Source organism: Suricata suricatta, chromosome 6, assembly GCF_006229205.1.
Source record: "Suricata suricatta isolate VVHF042 chromosome 6, meerkat_22Aug2017_6uvM2_HiC, whole genome shotgun sequence".
Taxonomy (NCBI): domain Eukaryota; kingdom Metazoa; phylum Chordata; class Mammalia; order Carnivora; family Herpestidae; genus Suricata; species Suricata suricatta.
The window spans coordinates 23,962,815-23,979,954 of NC_043705.1; the positions used below are offsets into that span (position 1 = coordinate 23,962,815).

Consider the following 17,140-nt stretch of genomic DNA (forward strand, 5'->3'; position numbering starts at 1 on the left):
TTAGGTAAAGAGTTTTATTTCTAATTTAACCATGCGGCATGTATACATACAATATCAATATATACAACTTCAACAAATACAATTTATACATAAAATACAATGAAAGTGTAGCTTTTGAAATTAACACAACAAACTCACTGGAAGATTTGCAATTTTGGCCAGTATACAGTATTGTAGTAATGCTACTAAAGTTATTAATGATGTAAAGTTAATCAAACTACAGTATAAGTTCAAAGGCACTAGGAAGATCTATGTTTTCTTCTAGCATTTTAAGAACAAAAACTAAAAAGGAAAACAAATGTATACATTAAGAAACTGGGCAGACACTGGCATGCGTAAATGTAAACTCTACCCATTCCTTAATTCACAGCCCTGTAGGAAAGAGAAAGACTTCCCTTTATGTAAGAGTTAAGGGGAATGATATTTTTAAAAGACTAAAAACAACAACAACCCCAAACCCATAATCATAATGTTTAAGACATGTTACAAATCAAGTAGAATCACCCCCCACCCCCAAAGTAATCTTAAATTTCTTGCTGCAAAAAAAGGTCCCCTTTTCCCAGAAAGATGATATTCTCCTTTCCAGATAAACACACGGACGCAGGCCACCCCGTATAGCGTCATTAATCTTCTATTTTACAAGAATCTAAGCAAAACTGGGGGTGTTATATTTTAATATCCTAATTAGGAGTATGTATAATTGAGGCTTTAAAACATGGTTTATTAAAGAACATATCATAATTAACACTCTACCAAGGCTCCTTTTAATAAATAAATATTACTTTTTAAAATTAAAGAGAAAATACTCCTTCAATAACCTATTTATATGTGACACTCATTTTAAAATTGTCTATTTGTTTCAAATAATGAGCAAGTATCTTCATCCATTTCCTTTCATGAAATTAACACTAAAGTTACAAAATATTTCATTTTACAGACAAAGACACAGCACATGTGAAGAAACCACAGAATTGCTATGATCAGAGCTAAATGAACAGCTCTAAAGTCAGTATCCCATGTTTTCATATGGATATTCAAGCCTGGCTCAAATATCTTATTTTGGTATTTCATAAAATGATTATATAAGGTACACCTGGTATAATCAGTTCTGATGTTAATGTTTTTCTTTTTTTTAAAAACTGCTACCATGGCCTGTTTTGTAAATGCCTCAATGTTTTGACTTTTTACAGATTTTTGATATTGCAGAAGTGGAATAGAAAAATAAATCTAGCACACCAGCTTCAACTTACTGTGTTTTAAAGCTTAATGAAAAAGTTGTTCCTACCCCACAGCAAAGGGAGTATAGTGAACGACACTGTGACAGCTGTCACCGCGTCTCACGGTGACCGATGGGAGCTGTGCTCGTCGCAAGCACAGCGTAACCGAGCGGCCGGATCACTATGTTACACACCTGAAACTAATGTCACACTGTGTGTCGACACTACTCAAATTAAAACAACACAAACGTATTGCTTTCCTGTTAACTGGATGGTTAACGGCTAGAAATGTGGACTTTTAAAAGAAGTACGCATCCTTTTGTTCTACTGGTAAAATTAAGATTTCTCTGGAGTAATTACTAACCATGAAATGTGCTTCTACCAACGGCCAAGACATTCTACACACACAGAGCTTTTACAAGACACAAATTTACCTCTAGTCTTCACAGTACCTGAACGATGCCCCAAAGAGAGTAAAGTCATAACATTCTAGCTATCTTACACACTACAAAGAAAATGCTGCCAGTTGAACGCAATTCTTATTACCTAGAAAACAGTCACCATACACAGGACATTTGGTACACCTCCTCTGGAAGGAAATTCAAATTTAGGGACTGTAACTACCACCTCACAATCACACCACCCACACTCACCCCCAGTCTATACGCAGCTGTGTAACTACAAACCAATATTTAACCAAACTTACTAAATACTGTTCACTTAATAAATACTGATTTATGAAGTCTCAAACTTGCAACCAATGGACTTTAGGGCTGGTCATATGATTTTAAAACTCATAAAAGATATATTAAGTGGCTTAGGAGTAGAATTTACAAAAAAAATTAAGTTTGTAAGCAGCCACCATGAGAACAATTCTAACTATTATAATATATTTTACTATAAAAGTAAAATTTTTTATTTTTAGAGGAAGATGGTATAACTGGGATTTGCGAATAAAAGAAATTCAGGGAAGAATATTTCCTTTTTATAAAATATGAATAAAAGCAAAACAAATGTTTTAAAGTCAAAGAATTAGAAGATGTACATATTTCTTGCTTTGATTGCATTTTGTGGAAAATGGAGAGCTTTCTCAATCGGGAGATACAGAGCAATTCCCACCACAATTTAGAACAGAGATGCAGAAAAGCATCCGTTAGTCACATTTCAAAGTGAATTTTAGAAAATACACATATATGGGCAAAGATGAGTGACCAGTATTTAGCATCTTAATTTTCTGCAACTGTGACTCTTTTATATCTATGTACAAACTGAATGCTTCGAGAGAAATTGAAACTAGAACAAAAAAAGGGTATTTCACTTGAAGTCACAGTGGCAAAAAAAGGTCAAAAAAGGTCCAGAAGAAACGTATTTCCAACTTTCGCATTTTAAACATGTATGCTTCTAAAGTTTGACTGCTGAATTATAAAATATTCCAAAGGTCAATAACATGAGTTGTCTCATACTTAAAATGCAATGAATGTTAGTATAAAAATTAGAAGATTTTTAATTAGGCCTGGTGGGTGTTAGGATCGAATAAATTCTTAGCTACGCAGCCCATACATTCACATATGACAGCACAACACAGGACGACGAGCTATGCTACTTTCTGTATGCAAAACAGGACAAATATATTGTTTTCTATTTTGCCTATCCAGTTACCTAATTATATAGTACTTGAGTAAATCACTAGCAGATTTATGTATACATTTAAACTGCAACTCTCTAGAGTATGCACTGCTCCCCCAAGTTCCCTGAACAGTATAAACGAGAGTGTAATATGATCATCTGAACAATTACCAGTTGTACAATATTAATATGACATTACTATATATATATTGACTAAGACTCATTAGGCAAGTTATTAGTTCCAGTCTTACTCCATGATTTACAGTTTCCATTATTTGAAATTACACAACAGTCTTCAGTGTTTTAATTAAAGACTTGGTCCAGGCATGAGAATATCACTAATTTTTATTGTGACTTTAAGTCTGTGATGTTTACTGAAGTAAAGAGTCAATTACAGTTTCAGGCTTTGCAGAACGCTTTCTGTTTGGAGAAGAGAAAAAGAAAATATGAATGTTTTCCTAAATGACTGAATGCAAACACTTAATATTATATAGCAGGTAATACAGGGTGGCCATAAGGTCTAGAAACAAGCCAAATTTTGACATGTCTGACATGTTAAGAGATCAATTAATGTCCACCTTTTTAGGCCAGAGGAAGATCACCTGAAGTAGTACAAGAGCCTGCCTCTCCACCCTACCAACCAGAATGTAAGGAATTGAGTCGATGAAAACTTCTAAAATAGGAGTAGACAGGCCAGGGCCAAATGGGCTGTATGTTTGCCAGACCTGAGCCCCTTGATCACCTGTTCTGGGGCATGCTGAAGGTACAGGTTCATTCAGTGAAAAAAAGAGACACAAATCATATGAAACAACACCTTACAGAAGCATGTGTACAGACTGAAGGAAACACTGCATTAAAGGATGGTGTTCACTGGAATTTTGCTTAGCACACTGAACTATGCATTTCTAATTTCGAGGAACATCACAGTGACATTATCACGTCATGTAATACGATATCAACAAACCATTTATTGTGTATATCTGTCTGTTGGGGTCACCTATTGCTTTCTTAATACAAAAGGCTAATTCTCGTACACAGAGAATGGCAGGTTTGGCTCATCTACTGTTGGCTCAAATTAATTTTTTATGTTAAACCATACATCATCACACCTGTGTTGTAATTTTTCTTATTATCTGCAGAGTCAAGAGGAAAATATCTGTAGTGAAAATGGAAAAATAAAAGATCTAACAGGATTTGTGTTTGATTTCTTCACTCACTACTTCTATTACATTGATGGCTTCTGTTGACATATGAAAAGTTTTTAACAACTGGCACTTGAATGCTAAGAAATGTAAAAATCCCTCCTTGATTCCTCCTCCTGGAGTCACATATACCAAATTTATAGACATTAGGTTATGTCTATGATATTACATAACACAAAAATATTAAAACCTTACAACTTCAACTGACTTATAAATCAAAAGGCTACATACTCAAAGTAGGGGGAAAAATAAGCTTATTATTTCCTATCATTTCAGGAGCTCCAAGTGTTAAAATCAGTTTAAATAAGCTGAATAGTACCTGATAAAGGGAAGGGAGAGAACAGGCCCCAGCTCTGATCCCCCTGGGCTTAGTTATCACACATACTACTCAACAATCAAAGCCAGAACTCAAAGGAGAAGGAAAGATGGTCAGAAAACTTTTCTTTAACTACCAACTGAGAAGATCAAGGTTCTTGGGGCAACGTTTGTATCAGAAAAGCAAGCTAGCAAATGTAAGACCTTGGAGTCAAACCAGGCATGTTAATTAGCATCTAACTAGAAGAATTATTTTAAGAACTAAGGAATTAAAATAGGTAACAGATGACTTCTAATACATCTGGATAGAACAAAGTACATTAAAAATAAACTCTAGTACTCAGGAGGACCAAAGAAGTTGGAAGACTTAATTTAACTCTTTAGTTTTTAACTTATTCAAATCATAACTACATCAAAGGACTCTAATATTTAAATAAATCTAAAATGCAGCTTTTTAATACAGCTAAAATAATATTATGTTAACTAAATCTCCCCTAAATGTAACTACTTAAGAGTACCTCTGTGCCTTTATCTCACAGTACTGAAAGTCCTTACCTTCGCCCCGTCTTTGGCCTTGTTTTCCCCTTTGACGTCCGTGGCCTCTCTAACTTCATCAGAGACTGCCGGAGGCTCTCCTCAGTGTAGGCAAGATACACATGGGAAAGGTCTACTTCAAAGGGCTAAGTAAAGAGAGCAAACACAAGACACTCTATAAAAAGGATTTTTAAAAAAAAATCAGAGTGGCTAAAATGAACAAATCAAGAGACTATAGATGCTGGCGAGGGTGTGGAGAGACGGGCATCCTCTACACTGTTGGTGGGAATGTAAACTGGTGCAGCCGCTCTGGAAAACAGTGTGGAGGCTCCTCTATAGGAAGGATTTAAACCAGATGTGAGGAGATTTAAAATACTGAATGAACTCCTAGAAAACAACTGCAGAAGACCAAATAAATGTCTAAAGGTATTCTCTTCTAGTGCCACTCATCTCAAACGTATTCACCACAGGTGGTAAATAAGGAGCCCTGACACCCTATAAATTATCTTCAGAGAAAAGGAAAACCATTATTGTTTTCCCTACAGCTGCTACTTCCTCTCGCAGGCCTAAGTCCAAGACCAGCTCTGAGAAGGAGACAGACCCACTCTGGTCTCTAACTACCCCCACATGGCCTGGAGAGGAGGGGGAAGAGGCTCTGAAGAGGCCGCCATGCCTCTTGGGTGGTGCAAAGGGAAAGCCTGCCCTCATGACTGAGGGGAGCAGAAATGTCCTCTATCGTCCCTCCCAGGGCTTCTCTTCCCAAGAGACAGGCCTATATTTTTCAGCAGAGCTAATTAATTTATACCATATTGATAACAGAGATGAGTAACCCACATCCTACAAAGAAACTGCAGTTACAACAACAAAAAAGCACTCTTACATCTTTCTCTTTTTTATCAGGAGCTGGAGTCTGCTTCCTCATGTTATTTCCTGTATAGGCAACACATTTCTCAAAAAAGGAAAAAAAGGGGAGGGAAGAAAAATTATCTTAATTGGCAATTAATACTGAGGATAAGGCAAATTACCTGAGATATACTAATGTTACAATCGTAAAACATAATTTGAATCTTGGAAAAGAATCTAGAAGTCAGACAGTCCTATGAAGCCCCAAACGACACCACTTCCCCTGAAGAGTCTGACGGTTAGGATACAGTTAATGAGAACCATCTCTTATCCGCTCTAGAGGATTCCCATCTGATTCACTGCCAGGACCAACTTGGTTCCTCAGAGCCAGCGCAGTCCCCAGCCCAGGATGCCCTCCAGACGTACTCCATGAGAGGATGAAGGTGACACTCACCAGCTGCCATTCTCCTATGTCTTCATTCCAATGGACATAGTTTTCAATCATTTCCTTTTAAGAGTCAAAGATGGTCTACTTTTAATATTTAATAACATCTGAAATGCTGAAAGAAGCTCACAAGACTAAAATCTTAATCTATTAAGTAAAAAAGTTGCCTCAAAACATTATATACTGCATTATAACTTTCTGATAAATTTGAAAATACATACTTTGAAGGAATACATGTAAATGCAACTAAACCACATAAAAATAAAAAGCAAGGAATTGAAGACCATGGGATTCAGGATGATGACTACTTTCAGGTGGAAGAGGCAAAGGGATGGCAGAGGGGAGAGGGAAACCATTCGCTTAGCAGTAGGTTACTGTTCTGATCATGGCTTTTGTTACGCATGTCAAATTCACTACAAAATAAATAACCCCCCAAAAAGCCAAAACAAACTAACCAACTAAATAAAAGCAGGTCACCCAAGAACCAATAAGAAGAATGTACCATGAACCAAAACTTTGTCAACCTGAGGTCCAAAGGAAAAAAACATTTAGGTTTATCTTCAGAAAAAGTTATTTAAGTAATACAGAGACTCAAATAGATTTTTGAAAAATCAGTATGTTAAGGTACACTAAAATGTACCAGGGAAGTAGAAATTCTGGGAATAGAGAGGCTGACATTTTAAAATTATACTAGAGTTAAGAACCAGCATCCACCTGGTGATGGATGGCAGTGATGAGTGCAAAACACCATAAACGTAGTTACTGTCACCAAACTGTATTCCTAAAAATAGTCAAAAAGGTAAATTTCACGTTATGTCTATTTTACCATATATACCACCTTACACCATACACATAGGCATATGCACAGACACACGCACACACACACAATTAGTATTCATAAGCAGGGAGAAAAATTAGCAAAGGAGGTCCATTTATTCTATTTAGAGGATCAAGTATATTGAATAAACAAACAGGAGTGCAATTACATAATGGCTCTGAATGCAATTACAATGTCTCCAAAGGGCTGAGACATTCTTAGTTAGGTACTAATATACTTAGAGAATTATGTTTTGAGAAAAAATAATAGTTGAGGTGAAGTGTGATGGCATTAGTTCAAGTAAATTTTACCATAAACAACTGAAATGTAAATATTTACCATCAATTAAATTAGAAACTATATTCCTATTTCTTAACCCCAATTAAGTGATATAACATCTAGGTCAGGGAACTTCTCTCTTACCTGATAATCTTGAGGTATAAAATTATCAATAATAAGCATCTGAAGTCGGAGCTCCCGGCTAAGTTGTCGAATATTTTCCAGGAGGCCTTCAATTTCCCTCTGATGCTCCTGTTGGAGATCAGCCATCTACCAAAAAAATCAATAAAAATATGAGGGGCAAACAAGGTTTTAAATACAAAACAGTTTTTTATCTGATTTAGGTAATGGTCTAAGAAACTTTGTAAAAGCTTACTCAGTTCTTTCACAAAAGTAATGCACAGAATGACACCATCCCCCCCATCTATTTCCATATTATTTTTTTTCTTTTCTAATCTTTATTTATTTTTGAGAGAGAGAGAAAGAGAGACAGAGTTTGAATGGGGGAGAGGCAGAGAAAGCGAAGGAGACACAGAATCAGAAGCAGGCTCCAGGCTCTGAGCTGTCAGCACAGAGCCCGATGCGGGGCTCGAAATCAGAAACAGCTAGATTATCACCTGCACTGAAGTCAGATGCTTATTAACCAACTGAGTCACCCAGGTGCCCCTATTTCGACATTATTAATTAAGGTTAGAAATACGCCATGTGGCTTAACAGCTAAAATGTGAAATTGTGCACAAAGGAGAAACTGTTAGTTCTTTAAAATTGTAAGCATACATTATAAGCTCATTAGGATTTTTCATCATTCTTACTCAAAGAACTTTATTTTAAATTCAGAACTACATTTGTAGGTGATTTCTAGGAGACCAACCTCTGATTTGGCAGCCATCAGCATAGTCCACACTTTCTTTAATTTCTTGGTTTTTCCCTGTGCTTCCTCTTGCAAGCTGGTGTATTTTTCTTCAATATCCAAGCGTTCTTGCTGTGACAAAAATTGATAAAGTTCAGACAGAATCATTTTCTTTGTTAAGCCACAAATTTCATTATTTAACAAATCAAAGAATGTTTAGCAACTATTATCTTTCAAAGCAATTCAGAGATCTTCTTTAAAATTTTATTAAGATTATAGCTATAAGAGAAATACCACATGATTTCACTCTTATGTGCAATCTAAAAAACAAAACAAACGAATACAGAGATAAACAAAAAGCAGAAACAGACCCATCACTACAGAGCACTGACGGTCGGGTTGGGTGGAGGGGGAGGCAAAATGGATGAAGCGGGGGTGGGAGTACAGACCTCCGGTTATGGAATGGGTGGGTGAGGGACATGAAAGACACTGCACACTGAATACAGTCACTGGGACCGTAAGAGGGTTATATGTGGACACATGGCAGCGGCACTTATAGCGAGTACAGATTAACACAGAGAGAAGCTGAATCACTATGTTGTACATCTGAAACTAGTGTAACATTGTGCGCCACTATCCGTAATTAGCCACAGATTATGGATATATAGCTTTTCACCAGAACAGTTAAATACCCAAGGCAAAGTGTCAACCAAAACAAAAAGTTACATCACCTCTTTTTCCTCAAGTTCTCTACGAAGTTGCTCTGCTCTTTTCCTCCGTTCTTCCAGTTCCATATTAGATTCTTCAAGAAGTTTCTCTTGTTCCTCAGCTTTTGCCAACAAATCAACACCACCAACAATTACCTTCTTCTCCAGCGCAGATAATTTCTCTAGCAAAGACTGATGCTCTTGTCTGTTGATTCAAAAGGAGACTACTTAATATCTATCAATTATCTACTATTCTATCAATATCATTTCCCAAAATTTAACAAGTAGTTGGATGCAAAATTTCAAAATAGGGATATAATTATGTAACACCTCTATCATATTATATCACAGTGTAGTATTAATTAACTTATGATTTAATCTGTAACATCTAACTTCACTGGTAGTTTAGCCTCCCACACAGAGATGAAATAACACAAACAGATATAAGTTTTGGAAATACAACAAAAACTTCTATCCCAAAAAGCTATTCTGGAGACAAAAGACAAGCTTTTAATTACTATTCAATTTTTTTGTTTATATATGCTATGAAAAATACCAAACATTTAAGTCACAAAACTATCTCAATTCAGTAATACTCACTGGGCCTTAAGCAGATCTTTTTCCCGTTTCTCTAATTCAGCTCTAGCCTTGTTTCTTTCTTCTTCTTCCATGTCAAGCTTTGTTTCAAGTGCTTTTCTCTCCTCATCAATTTTTGCTTGCATTTCAACCATCTTATCCGGGGACACTTTCTTTTTACCTATATGAGTCATTTATTTGCAACAATCACTTTAGAGCCAATTTTTCAGGCTTCTATAAATTCTCAATTACAAAAGATACATTCATCAATAATACAAAATCAAATACAATTCTGAGGAAATTAAATAATTGATATATTTTATTTCTATTTATTATGTTCCTAGAATAACCTTTTAACTAATTGCTAAACAAATTGCTGTGTAATTGTGCAATGATAACTAAGAACAAAAGTATGTGAAAGAGAAGCAAAACAGGTAAGTAGGAAAAAAGAGAAAGATTAACAGGAAAGCCAAATAAAAAAACTAAAGATCTATGTGTCCTCAAATAAGACATATGTTCAAAAAAGCAGTATGATTATTTAGTTTTTTCTGATGAGGTACAAAATAAAGTGGCTTACCAAAATACTTCCCCAAAGTTTATTAAGATAAATGAATAAAAGTCACATACTGTCATAAAATTTTTCTAAAATTTACATTTAATAAAATGACTCGAAACTATTTCATTGCATAGTATACCTTAAAGGAAGAAATTCTATACTATTTAATGGTTACATTATAATTAACCAAGCATTTTACAGTTGTTGAGCTACCATGATTTATCATGTCAAAAATGAACAATCAAAACAGCTCTTATTATGTCAAACTCAGGAGCCTAAATCTCTCTATGCCACTTGAAATATGCCAAGTATCAAAAAGAAATACAAATACTATCAAGTGATAAAGCTGGAAATGCAGCTTCCAGTTGATTATTTTGACTATAATGCCAACTAGAAAATTTGCATACATATAACAGGTGTTCAATGGAGATTTATCGAATGAATTTCAAAAATCATGAAATTAAAGTGAAAAATCAAAAACAGCAAATAAAAAACCAGGTTATCAAACTGGTTATGAAACTGCATCAAATAAATTCATTTCTGGTAATACAATTTCTTTGAAACATACTTTCCTTTAGAAAAACGATCATACTTTTCGTAGAATTGGTGTGAGGCTCTCCTGAAAGCTTTCTGTCATTCTTAACTTCCTTCCCAAAGGACCACAGAAGATTGTAAACCAGAGGAGTTTATAAATTGTTAATGTCTCCACCCAAAAGCTAACCCCCTCCTGCTAACAAAGAAAGAGAACTGAAAAGTAATGATGATGCAGATACTTATCTGAATATACATTTTCAGGAAACATGAGATGAAGAATCATTCATAGACATTAAATCTTTAAGATAAAATTATATTAAAAATCCAAGGGTTTAAAATATACTACTCTCCATTTCTATAGAAATAAAAGTGTAAAGCAAACTTAAGCCACAAAACAAGTCAGTCAAATAAAAGAGTAAATAGAGCACTGATCCAAATTCATGCTTTGGTGTGGTGTGATTCATTGCATTCCAAAAGTCAGGACGTAGACCTGAGTATGTTGGCTTCTTTGGCACAGCCACCTGTACTAAATATTATGAATTATGCTATTAACAAAATAATTTTAAAAAGCAATCTAATTCCTACTCCCAGTGAAATCCTAGACAGGATTTCTAATCAATAGTACTATTTCTTAGAAATGTGAGGGGGAAAAGTTGAAGTTCAGGTATAAAGTAACTGCATACAGAGGATGCCTGGTTGGCTCAGTGGGTAAAGCATACAAGTCCTGATCTTGAGGTTTTGAGTTCAAGCCCCACATCGGGTATAGAGATTATTTAAAAATAAAATCTTTAAAAAAAATAAAACAAGGGCACACATTAAGAAATTATAACTTACTTTCCACCTCAGAATTACAAATACTTAAAGAAAAAATGGCCACTATGTTAAGACCAAAAAAAAAAAACAACACAACACCTGTATGAAGACATGGATATTAACAGTATAGTGGAAATAATCTGATAAACATAAGCCATATTTTTAGGCTTCAGAGTTCTAATTGTTTGGTTAACAGTTAAAAACATCTAGTTTCCAACCCCATTAAGAGGCAGTAAAATAAAAAGATCTATGTCAAAATACAAAAGCACAACCTATTGATGAATTACTACCAGGCCTGAATTGTAGTAATTATTCAAAAACCATTCAGGTAGGATTTTTCAAACTGATGCTCTATCAGCAAAAATCTCACTGTGCTCTTACAACATTTTCATAAAGATGACCACACATACAGATTTCAGTTCAGTTTCAAAAGTCTAACATTTAAGTTAAATAATATTGTAGCCAGGATTATTCAGATAAATCCATGTATTTCTCTCCAAATAATATTTTAGGCTAAAAGTGAATATGTTCAACCTCTTCTAACCAGGTTCTTAAAATCGTGACATCACTAAAAGTCACTCTTATGTTGATTTAAGAATTTTAAAAATTCTTAACAAAACCAGCTAAAACCCTTCTTCTAATACTGCATGACAGATTTCAGCACAAAATTTTAGGGAAATACATCTTAAAAACCTGATGATGTCATAGAGTATACAATTAAACCAAATAGAAATAATATTTTTAATTGCCCTTAGCCATGTGTTCCAACCAAACTTGTCAAGATGAAATTAAAGGGAAGAATTTTAGGGAAAGTTAATCGAATTAATTTCATTCTCATTACATGAGCATCAATGGGCATAAGTAACCAGGTGTATGATTCCTTACTTAAAAAAAATAGTTGAATATGAAATTGAATATTTAAAAAAATAGTTGAATATGAAAATCATTTCTATTTGCATTACTGAAATTTGGCTTAAGGAGTCTTTAAAAAGTTAGGAAGAATATTCTGTCATCTGGTTCTGGTGTTACACTGACCTGTGTCTAGTGTGTTGATGAGGTCTAGAGCATCCAGTGGGTGTGACTGTCTATCTAATACTTCTGAATTGTTCCTCTACAAAGGTAATTTAGAAACAAGATTGTTCCTAATATCTTCCTGAATAAAAACTGAAATAATTTTTTTAATTTAGGAAAATAAGTTTTTTTAAAAAACTAAAAGTTGAAAACTAAAGTTGAAAGATTTTTTTAATAGAAAAGACAGATACTTACCTTATAAAAATAGTATTGAATTTTAAAAATGTAATGTAGTTAAATAACAAAGTTTTTTATAGTTTAAATAATTGTACCATGTGGAGTGCAAATCAATCACACCAACCTGCTTGATCTTTCAGTAAGAAGTAGTAAGCAAATCGTAGACAGGAAGCATACGCACAAAGATGAAGAGGAAAAAAAGAAAAACATTATTTCCTTTGTAAAACAAAGAAAAATGTTTAATAGCATTTATTTATAGTATACAGAAATAAATCAAATCATTATCAAAACTGAAAGAGAGCAGCTTTATGTAAAAAGAAAAGTATATTCAACACAATCAGAGATGTAATTTAAGCAAATTAAGATTCAGACTAAGATCACACTTCAAACCAATCTCAAGAGCTCACACAATGACTCCTACACTCCTGAGAGTATAAGAGTTCAGTACCATGTGGTTATACCGACGACACACATGGAATTGGGAACCTGCTAAGATCTAGGAAGTAATCTAAAAGGACAAAAGAGAAAACTACGCCAATTTAAAAAATTAGTTGAAAGTAGCAAAATTTGCATTGTCTGTTTCCAAAATTTCCCAATTCAATGTTCTAATATAAAGATCCAATACAGGTGTGCCTCCCCTTTAAGAAAATCCAACACAAAAACCCCAATCAACTAAAGAGATGAACTGGATTATAGTGATGTGTAGTGATAATTCAATTAACAAAAGGATTTAAAGAAGAAATGTTAAAGGCAGTAAGTTCTCCCAGAGAACTTGTGATTTTCCAATTTGATTTATAAGCAAATTTTTCAGAAGAAAAACACATTAATTGCATAAAGTGAAGTACACCTGTATAATAACAAACTTGCATTCAATCTATTAGTAGATTGTTAAGGGCAATTATGATTCCATAGAAGTAAATGATCAATTGATGATTCCAAGCAAAGAATACCTTAAAAAAGGCCATTCATATTTTCAAAAGGAAAGGTACATACAAGTTACACACAGCAACCACATGCTGGAAAAACCATTTTTCCAATGCACCAACACACCCACATCACAACAAAAACTTAATGTTACGTGCTAAGTACGCAAGTAGTAACTAAAACTGCATGAACTAAACAAAGTACAACTCATTTCATAACATCATTTCATGTAACTACTCTTTAAAGATTAAGGTAAATTTTAAAACAGAAAATTAAATTATAATGTTCCACTCAGATATTTTTTCAGACCTGACTGTTTATAATAAGAAATAACACCTCTGTATGGTTTCTAAAGCAATTTATTATATTTTATAAATTGTCCTAAGAAGTTAATTGCTTTGCTAAAATATAAGAGTTATCAAGAGAGAAAACAATTCTTAATATTCTTGGAATTCTTCCTCTAGAAAGCTAAATACCCAAGAATAACCAAATGTTTTTGTTATTAGTTTTGGAAAGGTGAGTACACAGATAATGCTTTAAAAGGCAGTAAGCTGCAATCTAGTACAAGAAAATATCAATTCCCTTTCTTCTAAAAATGGAAATAAAATTAATAATACTTTTCAATTTAATGAAATTAAGTTTTAAGAAAAAGCCTGTAGGATTGAAAAGTCTAGACAGATCCTGAAGAAACAATTTCTTGTGGATCTGAAGTCTCTAATCATACCTTAGAAAATTTTTTAAATCAATCAGGTAGTTTAGAAATAAAGAAAAGTGGCCATTTGAAATACTACCCAATGTATCTTTACTTGCTTTTTACAATTTTACAGTTTTGTTTGGGAGCTTTCAATCTTAAGCTACCCCTAAGAATAGGACACCAAGTATAAAATTTTTATAACTGTAAGACATGTTATAATGGGCACTGGTGTATTGCCAAATATAGTTTGTACTTTTAGAAATTCAGGATTTGTAAATGCATATCCCTGATACTGACTAGGATTAGAAATTTATGATGAAACCTAAAAAGGAACCTCTTAAGAATATTCTTTTATACAGCTTACTAGCTCTCTTTACATTATCTCAATAGCAAAAGCATGAATCTCTCTTCCATTGTCTCAAACATAAGCGTAAGCACATGTTTTAACAATTACGGGTAACTGGAAGCAATGAAGAAGGGGAGACATCATCACATGCTTTGTTCTACTGAGAAGTCCAACATGTATTCTTTAAGTAATGACGGGAAGCAGTGCAGCATTTCTCAAATGAAGCCCACAGGTTATGGAAAAGCCAAAGCTCTGTGACGTAATTTAAGAGCTACCACTCACTAGGCAAGGACTTATCCAGAGGTTTCTCTATGACAGAACATGTGGAGTCTGAACTACTGCTGCTGCTACTGCCTGGAAGACAAAGAAATGAGCCCAACGGGAACCAAAGAAAGAGGAAACAAGAAAATGAACACATACAGAGAGGAAAAATTCAGTTCCAGAGACAGAATTTTAAAGAACGATCAAGCTTTGTATTAAAGAACCAAAACTTACTTTCCCTTAAAACCAGTCTTGGTAGATTATCCAATATTCTCTAATTACAAAGCCAGACAGGGCAATTAGAAACTGTATGCCTTTCAGCATCTACTGTGGGCAAATCCCACTATCCACTTAAAACAGCAATTCAGAGGTTGGAATGACATGAATAAAAAGGTAAGTCAATTGGTGACACTGAGATCTCTTTAAACTATTTAGTTGATAAGTTGCAGAAAGCAAGTTTTTAAACTCTAAATTTAAAGTTATGCATAATTAAAACTACAGAAATGATAAATTACCTTTCATTACAGATAGCTTGGTTTGTCTCTAATTTCACTCTTTCTCTGCCAAAACATCAAGCAATTGGATATAATTATGTATGTTTACAGTTTCATGGCAAAACTGTGAAAGGCTCACTGAAAAATTTTAAAATTTGTAAGCCTATCTTACAAGGTAATAAACTATCTTACTATTAAATATTTTAACCTATTAAGCAATGGCATTTTTTTCTATTCTAAATTTTATTATTAACAGATCTATTATCTGCTTTAGCTATGAAAAGTCTGTGAAAAAGTAGGTATGAACACAAAACCATTTATGTAAATCAGGAGTGGGCAAACATACTCTGTGAAGGGACAGGTAATAAATGCCTTAGGCTTTGTGGGCTGTCCAGAATCGTGTGGAAGCAGCCACACACCATATGTAAACAAATGAGCATGTCTGTGTAATAAAATTTTATTTTCAAAAGCAGGTGGGGGGCCGGATTTGGCCAGTAGACTTATCATTGGTCATCTCTTGCTCTAAATCACGTTCTTCCTGTCTTTTGAAGTTATGGGACCTTTCATTTTAAAATTTGGGACCTCTGGGTTTATTTTCAGCAAGATCATTTTAATAAGACAAGCAAAATATGCACCAGCTTGAAAACAATGATCCACACATTAATGATCCACATTAATGGAAGAGAGTTCTGAAATAAACAAACACTCAGAGCACAAAGGCTTGAAAAGTGGGCCACCATAATACGTCTCTCTCCTTTGCCTATTACCTTATCACAGTAAACACAAGCTTACTTCACTCTTGGCAACAAATGCCCCATAAAGGAATAAGAATGAAAGTACATTTTAAGAGTATTAAATTAAAACATAAAATCCTCACAAAGTTATCATTTTAAAAATTCAGTGACTTCTAAAGCCTAACCATGCTTGAGAAAAGCTCCAAATTATCTTGACTTCCTTAAAAAAAAAAATTTTTTTAGGTTCCTAACACAGACCAAAGTTCCCACATCAAATCAAAACCCTGAATGAAATCTTAACATGGTATAACCACTATCACAGATTTTTACAATTCTAAATTGTAAAAAAGTAGAACATATGGTATTCTGATTCAGCTATAAATAGATCAGCACTAGAAGAAAAAATAAGGCAAAGTTACCCACGTATATGGCATATTTCTTGTTTGAATTTCTACCATAACTAAAAATGGCAAAAGAAAAGACACGCACTCAACTGCATTAGGAATGTGAAATCATATGTAGGTAGCAATCCCAGTTAATTTCTAGAACGCTAAAAAGAACTTACCCCTTCTTTTTTTCCTCTTCTCTCCATCTTCTCCAACCTCACCCTCTTCATCCTCTTCCTCCTCTGATCCACTGATATCAGAGCCTGATATTTCTTCCCCTTGAACAGAAATTTTACAAAATTTATATTTTTACAAGATTTTACATGATAAATTTCACAAGATTTATATTCTAGACTAGGTAGGTCATGACCGGTATCATTTTCTTCATTAAGTTTTTGTTGCCCTCAACAAACCGGACTTTAATAGTCCTCAACAGTACATCACACACCCTAACCTCAGGAATAGATACGATGTACACAGAGGCTTTATTTTAAAGTTCTTCAAGAGAAGTTAAATTCTGATCTACTTAAAATTTCAAATGATTAATTTACAAACAGTTCTAAGTATACATAAAAGTTTCATGTTAAAGTTATTATTTCGGTTTTTTGAAAAAGTGATCTCTTTGGGAGACCATTTTCTCATCGGTTTTCTGTTTAAGATGTTAAATAGCTCATTCAACCAGCATATTTTTTTTAAGAATCATAAAACTGTCATCTAACATAGTGATTCCACTTTTAGG

At 34.0% G+C, this 17,140-nt stretch overlaps 1 protein-coding gene across 3 annotated transcripts in view; it reads right to left on the reverse strand.

The window, feature by feature from the left end:
* KIF3A (kinesin family member 3A) overlaps positions 1–17,140 on the reverse strand; it is a 49,416-nt gene continuing 32,276 nt past the window's right edge. The window contains exons 9-19 of one of the 3 annotated variants that reach the window (XM_029941887.1): positions 16,581–16,679; positions 14,809–14,880; positions 12,687–12,695; positions 9,436–9,592; positions 8,860–9,040; positions 8,150–8,260; positions 7,423–7,548; positions 6,192–6,245; positions 5,775–5,843; positions 4,916–5,040; positions 1–3,263 (exon numbers count right to left, since the gene is read on the reverse strand). In XM_029941887.1, coding sequence (XP_029797747.1) covers positions 3,215–3,263; positions 4,916–5,040; positions 5,775–5,843; positions 6,192–6,245; positions 7,423–7,548; positions 8,150–8,260; positions 8,860–9,040; positions 9,436–9,592; positions 12,687–12,695; positions 14,809–14,880; positions 16,581–16,679 — 1,052 coding nt within the window. In that variant the 3' untranslated portion in view covers positions 1–3,214. The remainder of the gene's footprint in view (positions 3,264–4,915; positions 5,041–5,774; positions 5,844–6,191; positions 6,246–7,422; positions 7,549–8,149; positions 8,261–8,859; positions 9,041–9,435; positions 9,593–12,686; positions 12,696–14,808; positions 14,881–16,580; positions 16,680–17,140) is intronic. The other 2 variants (XM_029941888.1, XM_029941889.1) reach the window with 2 other exon arrangements.